The sequence below is a fragment of the Acomys minous genome (assembly GCF_964271855.1).
Source record: "Acomys minous genome assembly, chromosome: 1".
Lineage (NCBI taxonomy): Eukaryota > Metazoa > Chordata > Mammalia > Rodentia > Muridae > Acomys > Acomys minous.
The window spans coordinates 468606-484357 of NC_140483.1; the positions used below are offsets into that span (position 1 = coordinate 468606).

At 42.5% G+C, this 15752-nt stretch overlaps 1 protein-coding gene across 4 annotated transcripts in view; it reads left to right on the forward strand.

The window, feature by feature from the left end:
• Positions 1 to 15752, forward strand: part of LOC311604443 (olfactory receptor 2H2-like) — a 28852-nt gene extending 13100 nt beyond the window's left edge. For 2 of the 4 annotated variants that reach the window (XM_084794386.1, XM_084794387.1), the window contains 2 exons: positions 1079 to 2205; positions 12457 to 15752. In XM_084794386.1, the coding sequence (XP_084650512.1) occupies positions 1324 to 2205; positions 12457 to 12537 (963 nt within the window). In that variant the 5' untranslated portion in view covers positions 1079 to 1323 and the 3' untranslated portion in view covers positions 12538 to 15752. Of the gene's footprint in view, positions 1 to 696; positions 5255 to 12456 lie in introns of those variants that run through there. The other 2 variants (XM_084794388.1, XM_084794389.1) reach the window with 2 other exon arrangements.

Genomic DNA, 15752 nt, shown 5'->3' on the forward strand with positions numbered 1-15752 from the left:
CCCCTCTGCAGGCCGCACCCCTCAGCCTGCAGGGACCCTGCCCCTCAGCTGTCACAGTGCCTGTCACTGCCTGCCACATTTGCCTCACACTTACAGTCTCTACTGCCTGAGCCAGCCCAGTGCTAGGATCCTACATCCTTAAGAAACTGTGTCACCATTGAATTAGATAGTAACCACTGCATGGCCAATATTTTGTTTATTTTGCCCTGTTCCATAACTGTAAGATAAAACATTGAGGACATCAGTCTCTTTGGCCTCGGCAGCAGAAATAGGATGGCAAAAGTAACATTATCCTTTGGAAAGCATCGTAGTAAGACACACATTGTGCCCTCTGCTGTGGCTCTAAGGCCTGCAACCTTCAGAAGTCTACCTGTGGCAAATGTGGCTACCCTGCCAAGCACAAGAGAAAGTGTATCTAGAACACCAAGGCAGAGAGATGAAACACAACCAGAAGTGGGCGGTGAGGCATCTAAAAATTGTGTACCGCATATTCTGGCATGGATTCCACAAAGGGACAACACCTAAACCCAAGAAGGCAGCTCATGCAGCATCCAGTTCATCTTGAGGATTTCAATCAGTCCTAAAATAAATGCTCTGGTTTCAAACAAAAAAATGTTTAGGACAGAGCTTTTCAGATGAAGACAAGGCATTTGCTTTTACTTTAGTAAGTTAAAAGATCGTTTTTAAAGAGTAATCCCAACACCATACCACTGTGAATGTTCCTATCACTTCTGGCCAAGAATAAAATAAGTCAGTGATTTCTCTGGAAATTGAGGCATTTCATGTAGGGAAAATCTCAACCACAGGATCTCAGTCTCTGAACAAATCTCCTGAAAAAGAGTACCAGAGACAGAATGTGAGCAATCAATGAATCTATGTCCATCCTTCGAAAGTGAGATGTTCATCATCAAGTCATGAATCTGACCCCACAGATGTTCATAACTGCTGGTACCCATAAAGAACAAAGTCAATATTTGCAATGTTAAGATTGTAAACTGTGCTCAATATAAATTTTTGTTTAAACAATGAAAGCTGAGTGATTAATGAATTCATGTGTCTCATCATCATTTGTCCTCAGCCAAAAAGCCAGAAGGACCAGTGTAAGAATCCAACTGTTTTCCAGGATATTCTTGGTTTCCTCTCAGTTATTAGAAGAAATTTCACTGGAAGAAACAAGGAAAAGGAGGAAGAGAATGTGAGAGTACAAGGAGAAGAGAAACATCCACCTCACATATTTTGAAAAGTACGCAGGATGAACTTTTACAAAATAAATTGAAATACATTGTTTGCCAGATTCATTTTTCCAACTAGACAAAAAAGGCCATGGTCAACCAGAGCTCCCCAGTGGGCTTCCTCCTGCTGGGCTTCTCTGAGCACCCACATCTGGAAAAGATCCTCTTCGTGGTTGTCCTGTGTTCCTACCTCCTCACCCTCCTAGGAAACACACTCATCCTCCTGCTGTCCACACTGGACCCCAGGCTCCACTCTCCAATGTACTTCTTCCTCTCTAACCTCTCCTTCTTGGACCTCTGCTTCACCACAACCTGTGTCCCCCAGATGCTGCTCAACCTCTGGGGACCCACAAAGACCATCAGCTTCCTGGGATGCTCTGTACAGCTCTTCATCTTCATGTCCTTGGGAACCACGGAGTGCATCCTCCTGACAGTGATGGCCTTTGACCGCTATGTGGCTGTCTGCCAGCCCCTGCACTATGCCACCATCATCCACCCTCGCCTGTGTCGGCAGCTGGCCGCTGTGGCCTGGGCTATAGGTTTGGTCCAATCCATAGTCCAGACACCTCCTACCCTCCGCCTGCCCTTCTGTTCCCATAGGCAGATAGACAACTTTTTGTGTGAAGTCCCTTCTCTTATTCGACTCTCCTGTGGGGACACCACCTACAATGAGATCCAAATGGCTGTTGCTAGTATCTTCATCGTGGTTGTGCCTCTGAGCCTCATCCTCGTCTCTTACGGCGCCATCGCCAGGGCAGTGCTGAGGATAAGCTCTGCAAAGGGGCGCAGGAAAGCTTTTGGGACCTGCTCATCCCACGTCATTGTGGTCATCCTCTTCTACAGCTCAGTCATTGCTGTCTATCTGCAGCCCAAAAATCCCTATGCCCAGGAGAGGGGCAAGTTCTTTGGTCTCTTCTATGCAGTGGGCACTCCCACGCTCAACCCTCTCATATACACCCTGAGGAACAAGGAGGTAAAGAGGGCACTGAGGAGGCTGCTGGGGAAGGATGGGGACTCTGTGGATGCTTGAGGGAGAAATATTTAGTGTATTTCAAAATTAAAATGAATTTAAGCTTTTGTGAAAAAAATGAACTTCCAAGTCCACTCACTATTTCATACCTACCCACACCACAACAGTAGACCTAGTGAGTGATAGATTATAGTGAAAGAAGGATAGTGAGAAAAAGAGAAACAGAAGCAAAAGAGTAGAAAGAGGGAAAGTGCTAGAAGTTTCTTCCAAATGAAGCATTGTTACCTGAGCAGATCAAAGAGGCTCATCAGGCTCAAGAGAAGCTCATGAAACTGGCAGGACTCAGATCATTACTCCTTAGGATGGCATAACCAGTAAACAATTGGGAGGGAGAAACCTCTCCAGAGATATAACTGCAAGGAAGTTATAGACCAGACCCCAGTGAGAAACTTACATGTATCTTTATCCATGCTTAACTGAGGCTACACAGTGATACATCACTCACTCTTCTGTAAGTTACTGATGTAAACTCATTAGTTGAGCAAGCTGGACTTGAATGTAATAATTTATGTGGCCTATCTTTGGTACCCTATCTATATTTATTGTCTTTTATTTAGGGAAAAGGGGAGATGGAGATGCCAGAGACCGAGAAACAGAGGAAGTATCTTTAGTTCACATTCAAAAACACAGTTAATATCTATGTTTTCTTTTCCAGTAGGTTTTTAATTAGCTTCCTTTGTTTATAGGTTCTCAATGCCTGTGCCCATTTGTTCTAGCTGGCCATACCATTACTCTATACTTTATTATAGGATTTGGGGGAGTTTTTTGTTGTTTGTTTCTGGTTTGTTTTTAGGGTTGGTCTTTTTTTTTTTTTTAAGGCAGGGTCTCGTTATGTAGCTCTGTCTATCCTGTAACTCACTATGTAGATCAGGCTGGCGTGTAACTCACAGAGATCCATCTGCCTCTGCCTCCCGTGTGCTGGGATTAAAGATATGTGCCACTTTAACCCACAGGATCTAGAGTGTCTTCCACTGTATAACTAGAAAGAAGCCAGGAATACTCCCATAAAAAACTAGTCCAGGGACTTCCCAACTCAAAGACCAGAGAATTCAGAAAATTGGTGCTCTTTTTAGAATGTGAGAAACACACCTAGAATGTGATCTCTCTCCCTCCTCTTGTCCGTTTGTACATGGAATTCTTTCTAAGGTCAAGCCAGAGACAGAGTTATTCCAGAGAACCAAATGTCCTCACTGGTGACCTTGGAAAGGAGTTCTTCTTGAGACTGACATTCATGCCTCCTGATTAAGCATCAAAGGGGAGACAGGCATAATGGTACATGTCTTTAATTCCAGCACTCAGGAGGCAGAAGCAGGTAGATCGCTGTGAGTTTGAGGCCAACCTGGTCTACTGAGTGAATCCATGACAACCAAGGCTACACAGAGAAAGCCTGTCTTGAAAAACCAAAAACCAAACAAACAAAAAAGACAAAGAGGATATTGTTGTTTGGGTCATAACTCCTCATCATCATATTTTCTAAAATAAATAAAGAAAAAAGAAAACAGGTAAAGTATTTCAACTTCAGGAATTTTGGTGAGTTAAGGAGATGGAACAGGAAGCATAAATTCATGAACCTTCCACCCTGCTGCAAGCGGATAGAATATCTCAAATGACGTCAACCACCCAGTAAGCCTTTTCTAGAAAAAAAAATCCTTCTTCCTGTCCAGGAATAAGATTCATGACCAAATCTGTCAAAGAGCTTTGATAATAAAAACACTCACCCAGATCCAGGAAATCGGACTCCTGTGGCCTCTGTAAGCACCCACATTGCACATACCTACTTGCATAAACATGCACACATGTAATTTGGAGTAATAAGAAATGAATATTTTCTGAAATTCAGTGGAGGCAGAATGGTTGGGTGAGAAGCTTGGAAAATCTCCCTAGACATCATCAATACATCTAAAATAAATAAAGCTCACTACTTCAAGATACTGGAAACAAGGCAAAGCATACAATAAATTCTTTTATTCAAAATTCAAAAAGAAATTTACTGAGCCTAAGAAAGAGCAGTGTCATTCTGAGACTTGTGAGTCTAGTGCTGGTCTCAGCATCCCTCCATGGAGGCTATTTATCTCACTGAACCCAGGAATTAAAAAATAAAAGTCAATATATATTTATAATCTGTCTGAACTTAGAAAACATTCCCCAAGTTACATGTGAACCTGACAGAAAGGCTGGAGTCTGCAATACTGCAACTCCAGACTAGCTTCTTTGTTCGCATTTCCTAGTTGTTCATCTCTGAGGTGTTTGATAATCTCCAAGTTTGGGGTTTTGGTTGTTTTGTTTTGTTTCTTTCTTTTCTTTTTCTTTTTTCTTTTTTCTTTCTTTCTTTCTTTCTTTTTTTTTTTTTTGTGGTGGTGGTTTTTCGGGACACAGTATTTCTGTGTAGCCTTGGCTGTCCTAGACTCACTTTGTAGACCAGGCTGGCCTGGAACTCACAACGATCCGCCTGCCTCTGCCTCCCAGGTGTTGGGATTACAGGCATGCACAACCTTGCCCAGCTTGTTTTGTTTTTTTCTGTCTGCTCCAAATGAAAGCAGACCCGCCCTCAACAGAACTCCTGAGCCCTGTGGCCCATCTGAATAACCTTGTTTCGTGCTAACCATGGATGTGTGTTGGGATCCGCTCTCGATTAACATGTCTCAGACTGACACTGATCTTTCTCAAGTTTAAGCACGAAACCTCCAACCAAACGCTGGCTGATCAAAATTAGCTTTCTTTTCCTTGGGGAAATGCATAGGAAGTTCACTTCAAAAACTTAATTTGGTCTTACCATGGTGGTTCATATCTGTAAGAGACCCTGTATCAAACTTAACTAAAATCTAGGAGTAGCCCAGTAATAGGTAGAACACACACTTAGCATGCCTGAGGTCCTAGGCTCAATTTCCAATAATAAAAAATGTAAAATAATTATTAAAAGTTGAGTTATTCCTAAGTAGAGACATCAGCAGCTACACACAGCAAAGAAAGTAAATTTCACAAAATTTGCCCACAAGAGAGATGTGTGTGTGTGTAATATATATATATATATATATATATATATATATATATATATATATATATATATATGAACATGTGTAATGTAGACACAAAGGAGAGCTGTCAATAATGGTTTCTGACTAAGAAACCCAATGTTGGGGGAAAAGACATCAAGCATCAAGTAGTGAATATGCATTTGGTCAAGTGAGTGTATATACACACATATACACATACATACATATTCCACATCAATATATTATTCATATTATGCATAATATGTTATATACATACATATATATTATCCACAGCAATTATCAGATTTTTTATTTTTATTTTTTTTTAATTTTTTTATTAATTTATTCTTGTTACATCTCAATGGTTATCCCTTCCCTTGTATCCTCCCGTTCTTCCCTCCCTCCCATTTTCCCCTTACTCCCCTCCCCTATGACTGTTCCTGAGGGGGATTACCTCCCCCTCTATATGTTCATAGGGTATCAAGTCTCTTCTTGGTAACCTGCTGTCCTTCCTCTGAGTGCCATCAGGTCTCCCCCTCCAGGGGACATGGTCAAAGGTGAGGCACCAGAGTATGTGAGAAAGTAATATCCCACTCTCCACTCTACTGTGGAGAGTGTTCTGTCCATTGGCTAGATCTGGGTAGGGGTTTAAGGTTTACCGCCTGTATTGTCCTTGGCTGGTGCCTTAGTTTGAGCGGGATCCCTATGCCCAAATCTGCCTATCATAATGTTCTACTTGTAGGCTTCTAGGACCCTCTGGGTCCTTCTACTTTGCCTTTCTCCCATGATTCTCTCATCTAGAATCCCACTAGAATGTCCTCTCCTCTGTCTCAGTTTCCTGGTAAGTGAAGGCTTTCGTGGGACATGCCCCTTGGGCTAATATGCAGATATAAGTGAGTATATACCATTTGAGTCTTTCTGCTTCTGGGTTAACTCACTCATTATGATCATTTCTAGCTCAATCCATTTATCCACAAATTTCGGGAAGTCCTTGTTTTTAATAGCTGAATAGTATTCCATAGTGTATATGTACCACAGTTTCTTTATCCATTCTTCTATTGAGGGACACTTCGGCTGTTTCCATGTTCTGGCTATTATGAATAAGGCTGCTATGAACATGGTTGAGCAAATTTTCTTGTTGTGTGCTGGAGCATCTTCTGGATATATTCCAAGGAGTGGAATAGCTGGGTCTTGAGGAAGCCCTATTCCCATTTTTCTGAGATAGCACCAGATAGATTTCCAAAGTGGTTGTACTAGTTTGCATTCCCACCAGCAATGAAGGAGTGTTCCTCTCTTCCCACATCCTCGCCAGCATGTGGTGTCGCTTGAATTTTTGATCTTAGCCATTCTGATGGGTGTAAGATGGAATCTCAGAGTTGTTTTGATTTGCATTTCCCTGATGACTAAGGAGGTTGAGCATTTCTTTAAGTGTTTCTCAGCCATTTGATATTCCTCTGTTGAGAATTCTCTGTTTAGTTCCATGCCCCATTTCTCGATTGGGTTATTTGGTTTGGTGGTATTTAATTTCTTGAGTTCCTTATATATTTTGGATATTAGACCTTTGTCAGACTTAGGGTTGGTGAAGATCTTTTCCCAGTCTGTAGACTGTCGCTTTGTTCTCTTTACAGTGTCTCCTGCCTTACAGAAGCTTCTCAGCCTCATGAGGTCCCATTTATTAATTGTTGACATTAATGTCTGGGCTGTTGGTGTTCTGTTCAGGAAGTTGTCTCCTGTGCCAATATGTTCCAAGCTCTTTCCCATTTTTTCTTCTAAGTGACTTAGTGTCTCTGGTTTTATGTTGAGGTCTTTAATCCACTTGGATTTGAGTTTTGTACAAGGTGACAAATATGGGTCCATTTGCATTTTTTTACACATAGACATCCAGTTAGACCAGCACCATTTGTTGAAGATGCTATCCCTTTTCCATCGAATGGATTTAGCTTCTTTGTCAAAAATCAAATGACCATATGTGTGTGGATTCATATCTGGGTCTTCGATTCGATTCCACTGATCAACCAGCCTGTTGCTGTGCCAGTACCATGCTGTTTTAATTACTATTGCTTTATAGTACAGTTTGAGATCAGGTATGGAGACTCCTCCAGAGCACCTTTTATTGTACAAGATTGTTTTAGCTATTCTGGGTTTTTTGTTTTTCCATATGAAGTTCAGAATTGAACTTTCAATGTCTTTAAAAAATTGTGTAGGTATTTTGATAGGGATTGCATTGAATCTGTAGATTGCTTTTGGTAGGATGGCCATTTTTATTATGTTAATTCTCCCTATCCATGAGCAAGGTAGATCCTTCCATCTTCTCATGTCATCTTCAATCTCTTTCTTTAGGGTTTTGAAATTTTTTTCAAACAGGTCCTTCACTTGCTTAGTTAGAGTAACTCCTAAGTACTTTATATTGCTTGTAGCTAATGTGAAGGGTGTAGTTTTCCTAATTTCTTCCTCTGCAAGCTTGTCATTTGTGTATAGGAAGGCTACAGACTTTTTTGAGTTAATTTTGTATCCAGCCAATTTGCTGAAGGTGTTTATCAGCTGTAGGAGTTCTCTGGTGGAATTTTGAGGGTCACTTATGTAGACTATCAAATCATCTGCAAATAGGGATAATTTGACTTCTTCCTTTCCCATTTGAATACCCTTGATCTCCTTATGTTGTCTTATTGCTCTGGCTAGAACTTCGAGTACTATATTGAAAAGATATGGAGAGAGTGGGCAGCCTTGCCTTGTTCCTGATTTTAGAGGAATTTCCTTGAGTATCTCACCATTTACTTTGATTTTGGCTATTGGCTTCCTATATATAGCCTTTATTATGTTGAGGAAAGTGCCTTGTATTCCCAATCTCTCTAAAACTTTAAACATGAATGGGTGTTGGATTTTATCAAATGCTTATTCTGCATCCAAAGAGATGATCATGTGGTTTTTTATTTTCAGTTTGTTTATGTGGTGGATTACGTTGATGGATTTCCGTATATTAAACCATCCCTGCATGCCCGGCATGAAGCCTACTTGGTCATGATGAATGATATCTTTAATGTGCTCTTGTATTCGTTTCGCAAGTATTTTATTTAGAATTTTTGCATCGATGTTCATCAGAGAAATTGGTCTGAAATTCTCTTTCTTTGTTGAGTCTTTGTGAGGTTTAGGTATCAATGAGACTATGGCCTCATAGAATGAGTTTGGTAATGTTCCATCCCTTTCTATCTTTTGGAGTAGCTTGAAGAGTATCGGTATTAGCTCGCCCTTGAAGGTCTGGTAGAATTCTGCACTGAAGCCATCTGGCCCTGGGCTTTTTTTGGTTGGGAGACTATCAATGATTACTTCAATTTCTGTAGGGGAAATAGGGCCATTTAGCTTGTTTATCTGTTCTTCACTCAACTTTGGCAAGTGAAATTGATCAAGAAAATCGTCCATTTCCCTTAGATTTTCAAATTTTGTGGCATATATGCCTTCAAAGTAGGATCTTATGATTCTTTGTATTTCTTCAGTGTCTGTTGTTATGTCTCCCTTTTCATTCCTGATTTTGTTGATTTCAATACTGTCTCTCTGCCTTTTAGTTAGTTTGGCTAATGGTCTGTCTATCTTGTTGACTTTCTCAAAGAACCAGCTCTTGGTTTTGTTGATTCTTTGGACTGTTTTTTTAGTTTCTATTTTGTTAATTTCACCCCTGAGTTTGATTATTTCCAGACGTCTACTCCTTTTGGGTGTTTCTGTTTCTTTTTTTTCTAGGGCTTCCAGTTGTGTCGTTAAGGTGTTTATGTGTGATGCTTCCACTTTCTTTTTAAAGGCACTTAGTGCTATGAATTTTCCTCTTAGCACTGCTTTCAATGTATCCCACAAATTTGGGTATGTTGTTCCTTCATTTTCATTGAATTTCAGAAACTCCTTGATTTCTTTCTTTATTTCTTCCCTGACCCAGGTGTCATTTAGCAGAGAGTTGTTTAATTTCCACATACGTGTAGGCTTTTTGTTATTTCTGTTGTTGTTGAATTGCAGTCTAAGCCCATGATGATCTGATAGGATACAAGGTATTATTTCAGTCCTCTTGTATCTGTTGAGGCTTTCTTTGTGAACTATGATGTGATCAATTTTGGAGAAGGTTCCATGGGGTGCAGAGAAGAAGGTATATTCTTTCTTGTTTGGGTGAAAGGTTCTATAGATATCTGTTAGATCCATTTGACCCATGGCATTGGTTAATGATGTTATTTCTCGGCTTAGTTTCTGTTTCGATGACTTGTCCTTCAGTGAGAGTGGGGTGTTGAAGTCTCCCACTATTATTGTGTGGGGATCGATGTGTGGTTTAAGCCTTTTTAGCAGATCTTTTACAAATGTGGGTGCCCTTGTATTGGGAGCATAGATGTTCAGAATTGTGATGTCATCTTGGTTGACTTTACCTTTGATGAGTATGAAGTGTCCATCCTCATCCCTTTTGATTAATCTTGGTTGAAAGTCTATTTTGTTCGATATTAAAATGGCTACGCCTGCTTGCTTCTTGTGACCATTTGCTTGGAATATTTTTTTCCAACCTTTTATCCTGAGGTAATGCCTATCATTATGGGTGAGATGTGTTTCTTGAATGCAGAAGAATGTTGGATCCTGTTTATGCACCCATTCAGTTAGTCTGTGTCTTTTTATTGGAGAATTGAGACCATTGATGTTGAGAGATATTAACGACCAGTTACTATTAAGAGTCTTAATTTTGATGTTGGTTCCAGTTGAGCGTTTGTGTAGTTGTGTTTTTGCCATGGTATAGTTATCTATTTCCTGAGTAGTTTTGGTTGTAGCTTGCCCCTTTGGGATGGAGTTTTCCTTCTAGTATCTTCTGTAAAGCTGGATTTGTGGATAGGTACTGTTTGAATTTGGTTTTGTCATGAAATATTTTGTTTTCTCCATCAATGTTTATTGATAGTTTTGCTGGGTAAAGTAGTCTGGCCTGGCATCTGTGGTCTCTTAGGGTTTGCAGGATTTCTGTCCAGGCCCTTCTGGCTTTGATGGTCTCTGCTGAGAAGTCGGGTGTAATTCTGATAGGTTTGCCATTAAATGTTATTTGGCCCTTTTCCCTTGCAGCTTTTAATATTTTTTCTTTGTTCTGTATGTTTTGTGTTTTGATTATTATGTGACGGGCAGTTTTTCTTTTCTGGTCAATTCTATTTGGTGTTCTGTATGCCTCTTGTATATTTATAGGCATCCCTTTCTTTAGATTGGGGAAATTCTCTTCTATGATTTTGTTCAGAATAGTTTCTGGGCCTTGGAGTCTGATATCTTCTCTTTCTTCAATGCCTATTATCCTCAGATTTCTTCTTTTCATGGTGTCCTTAATTTCTTGGATGTTTTGTGTCAGGAGTTTTCCAGATTTGGCATTTTCTTTAATGGTTGCTTCAAGATCTGAGATTGTATCTTCTAGATTTGAGATTCGTTCTTCCATCTCTTGGATTCTGTTAGAAAAGCTCAGCACTGTGTCATTCGCCTTCTTCTCTGAGACCTCACATTCTCGTTTTTCTTCTGTCTGTGTGTTTATCATTGAATCCATTTTCATCTTCATATCTTGAACAGATTTTTTTATTTCTTTCATTTGGTTGTTTATATTTTCCTGAAAATTTTCCAGTTCCACTCTATGTGTTTCTTTTATGTCTCGCACCTGCTTCATTGCTTCTTCCTGCATCTGATTTCTAATTTTAATTGCTTCCTCCATTACCATCCTCATTACCAGGGATTTGAGGTCATTTTCTTGTGTTTCCATTGTATGTGAGTTCTCCGGATTGTTTTCTTTGGGATAGCTGGGAACTGGAGACTCCATGTTGTTTTGGGGTTTTTTGCGTATGCTTTTACGCTGTCCCTTAGACATTTTGCCGTCTCTGTTTTTTTTTGGTAACTTCCAGAGTTGAGTGGAGGGAGTCTGGTGATAGATTCACTTGTTTTCTCACGATTTCCGTAGGCTGGAAGCCCTGATACTTCACTTGTGTGAATGGCGGGAGGTTAGCCCTGTCGTTTTGGGCTCTCACCGCCAGTGGTCCTCAGCTCCCCTTTGCTGTGGGTCCTGCAATCGTTCTGTGTCTCTGAATGATCGTTGGGTCAGGCCAAGGTATCCACAACCTTTTGGGTCCCCTGCCAAGTCCAGCCAGGGATACTGGGCCTGAACCACGCGTGGAGCTCAGCTAGTTTCTCAGGGCCTGAACCGTCTGCCACAGCAGGAGAATTGCGACTGTACTGAGCAAGCACCCAGGGTGGAAGTGAGCACCCTGCCCAGTTTGCGTCACAGCAGGAAAACCAAGTCTGCGCTGAGCACACACCCAGGGTATATCTGAGCGCTCCGCCCAGTCCGTGTCACAGCAGGAAAACTGCTGCAGCCCTGAGCAAGCACTCAGAGTATAACTGAGAGCTCCGCCCAGCCCGCGTCACAGCAGGAAGACTGCCGCAGCACTGAGCAAGCTCCCAGAATATAACTGAGAGCTCCACCCAGCCTGTGTCACAGCAGGAAAACTGCCACAGCCCTGAGCAAGCACCCAGAGTATAACTGAGAACTCCGCCCAGCTCGTGTCACAGCAGGAAAACTGTGTCTGTGCTGAGCCAGAGCCCAGGGTAGAAGCGGGCACCCCGCCCAGCCTGTGTTACAGTAGAGGAGCTGCGCCTCGGGCAGAATTGCCCGCCGAGCCGAGCCCGCCTCTCCACAGCACAGCTCACTAAGCAAACCCAGGGCTCCGGGGCCGAACCGTCCGCTGAGTCCAGCCTGGGTCTCAAGGCCACGCGACCCAAATCCTGCCCAGAGTCCCCTCGCCCGTCCACCACACTAATCGCCTCCACTGGAAGGCTCTGAGCTGCAAACCTCAGCCACCGCCTCTGTCGCCGCTGGAACCGCCGTCGCTGGTGCCCGAGCCACTGGGGGAGCCGCTGGTAGCACTGCTGTCCCAAAAGCTGCCGCCGCTCTGATCCGAGAAAGTCCTCGTTCCTCCCGTGTGCAGGGGGAGGCAGGTCCTCCGCACCCTGGTCCCTCCGAACCGTGGAGCACTTCTGCTGCCGTGGTGTGGGGACCTTGGTGTTCCTGGCTCAGAAATCTGTGCAATTCCCTGAATTGTTCGCTGGAGCTTTCAAACACGGTCCACACTGCTCGCCGCCATCTTGGATCCTCCCAGATTTTTTTAAAAAAAGATATAAACACAGACTCAGCCAAGTTCGCTCTGTCTCTGTGTGTTCTGGAAAGGTCCCAGGTCGTGTGAAGATTAAATCTCCCTACCTGAGAGCCAGCACCTTCCCAACCTGCCCTTCCTGGGATGACAGTTAGGATCTGAAAAACAGGTCAGATCTCCAGAGTTAGGACATGAAGAACCTTGTGGTGGCTGCTGCTGAGTCCTCCGCTGGGGCGTCCCTGGCTGCCGGAGCCCAGAACTGGCCACACCTCGGGTTTGGATCCAGAAGACTCTAGGGAAGCAATAGCTGCAGAGCTGCTGCCACCCTCGCTGCCCTCAGGGAGGGTAAACCAGCTTGACCTTTCCTGCGTGGTGGTCTGAGACCACAGGTCACGCGTGGTGCAGCCCCTGTGGCTCGACTTCCAAGCATGGTCATCCCTGAGAACTACAGGACACTGGACATTGTCTGGTCACTCTACGATGATTTGGAAGACCACTCCAACGTGGGCAAAGACCTGGAACAGCTTAGCCAAGAACACATTGAAAATCTGTGACTACTAGAAAAGGCAGCCAAAGAAAATCACTGAGAAACTCAGCTTCTGGTGATATTGTTAAATCTTGATCTGGGTCTGGAACTGGCCACTTAATCCATTTAAAACAGTGTTTCATCCTTGTAGTAAAAACTTATAATTGGACACTAGCCCAATAGTGATGTGCCCTGAAAGTCTCCACTTAGCTGGAAATTGGGATGGATACTAGGACTTCCTATTGGGACTCCAGGTGAGTGAGGTAAGGAAGAATGGGGAAATAGAAGGATCCAGAGGGCCCAGGAACCCTACAAGACCATCAAGGCTGGCAGATCTGGACCCGGGCAGGTCAGCTCAAACCACTGTACCAACCAAGGACAGTGCATGTAGTAAACCTAGAACCCCTACCCAGATCTAGCCAATGGACAGCACATTCTCCACAATTGTGTGGAGAGCGGGGGCACTGACTATGACATGAACTCTGGTGCCCACTATTTGACCACTTCCCCTTGGTGAGGAGACCTGGTGACACTCAGAGGAAGGGGAAGCAGGCTACCAGGAAGAGACCTGATAGGCTGTGATCTTATAGTGGGGGAAGATGTCCCCTTCTGTCACAGACCTAGGGGAGGGGAAAAGGGAATAGGATGAAAGAGGGAGGGAGGGGGAATGGTAAGATACAAGTGAGGGGATAACAAATTAGATAGAATCTGAATAAATTACTTAAATAAATTTTTTTTGAAAAAAGAAAGCTAACTGAGGGCTGGAGGGGATAGTTCAGTGATAGCACATTTGCCTAGCCAATCATTAAAAAGTCACTGGGACTTCAGACGTGGTGGTGCACACCTTTAGTCCTAGCACTTGGGAAGCAGAGGCAAGAGGATGGCTGTGAATTCCAAGCCAGCCTGGTCTACAAAGGGAGTCCAGGACAGCCAAGGCTACACAGAGAAACCTTGTCTCAAAAGAAAAAAAAATCGCTGGGGCAAACATCACAAAGTGCCACTTAATACATGTACTTTCTAGAAACAGGAGAAATGTTGCACTTTTGCCTCCTAGTAACTCAGAAAAGTTTGAGCATAGGATGTTTGTATAAGTGATGAGAAATTTGGTGTGTTCAACAGAAAGTATCACATCTCACCAGAGGCATTTGGTTAGCAACCTACCCCCTCCTGCTTTGGAAAGGCAGACATTCCAGATGTAGGAATGAGAATTTATCTCAGAGGCCCCAGCCCCTACCACTCAGAAGCCTTCAGTTAATGGTGTTAAGGTGTGAGCCACTGGATGCTCTGGTAGGTAGTGTGAGGAGGGTTAGCCTCTTTGGTTTGGGGAGGGGGAAAGCTAATTTAAAATGCACTAAGCAAACATCATAAAAGAAGCTGTTTTTATGGAAAGCATATTTTCTTATTGATTAAGGCTTGTCCTTTCTTCAGTTCACTCAGTTCGCAGCACTTTTTTGTTTCTGTTTATAAACCGATATTGGCTTTCTGCAGTTACTGAGCTAACCATGGAAACTTATCTACACAGAAAGCAGCTATGCTCCTGTCTGATTATAGTCTCGTGGACTGTAAATAAACTGTTGCCAGGTCTGAGTCTTTCTTTTCCTTTCTGTGAACCCATGGAATTCCACGTGGCTCAGTATTTTTATCAACAGAGTTTGGGTATACTTTTCATCTGGCTGTAGAGGGCATCTTCAGGCCAGTGGCCCATAACTGGGTTTATATAGCATTTTGAGATATTTTACTGTTAAATAAATGTTTACATCCTTCTTTATAGGTCATTAACTTTATACTTCCATTAAATTTACATTTTATTTGTGTGTTCTTTTCTAGCATTATAACTTATTTTTCTATATTGCATGTAGCTTGTCATAAACATCAGTGTTATAGTCCGATTTGTAATCAATGTAATTTTATCATATTTTTCCTGGCACTGGTAGTTGTTTTGCGCACACCTGTGCTACAATCAGAACAAAGTGAATGAAATAAAATCCTGCACTTGGGGTTAGAGAGATGGTCCAGTGGTTAAGAGCGCCGACTACTCTTCTAGAAGACCCAGGTTCCATTCCTAGCACACAGATGATGGCTAACAACTGTCTGTTACTCCAGGTCACTGAGAACACTACACACATGTGATGCACAGACATAAGGCAAAACACCCGTAGAAAAGAAAAATGAAATGAATAAGTCTTTAAAGTCCTGCACTGGATCCCTTCTGCCCTTCGAATGTTATCTACTTTTAGTCTCCTCTTTAGCCAATCAACCGGTGACCTGGAGTTTTGGCTGGAATGGTTTTGTTTGCTGCTCGGGTGGTCAGTCAGTCGGTTAGTTTGTTGGTCAGTTGGTTGGTTTGGGTTTTTGTTAGACAGCGTTTTGTGTAGCCAGGCTTACCTGGAATGTGGCTGAGGATGAACTTAAACCCTCTGGTCCTCCTTCCTCTATGTCTGCGTCCTGCACCAGTGTTGGTATGCAGACAAGTCCATGCTCTGCCTAAGCTGAGTTTTTACTAGTATAATATGCCAGCTGTGAATAACACGGCTCTAAATATTTAAACTACTTGCTGAAATAGTGCACTGAAAAATAAATGTGGAGGTTTATCTATGTCAGCACAAACACCCTATGCTCATATAGAGGACATACATGTGTTTCTGTGCAACAGACAGGGCATTTATAGAGATCTCCTGGGACTGTACTAGTTTAATGAGCCCCTTAATTTCTTTTAACCCCTCTTTCATGTCAGTCTCATTAAAGTGTTTTAATTCCACTATCATCTTTTGTTGTCCAAGGAGGATTTAAAACAAGTAAAAACGACAATGTTTCATGTGGAGTTTTGTGAATGGTATTAAATAA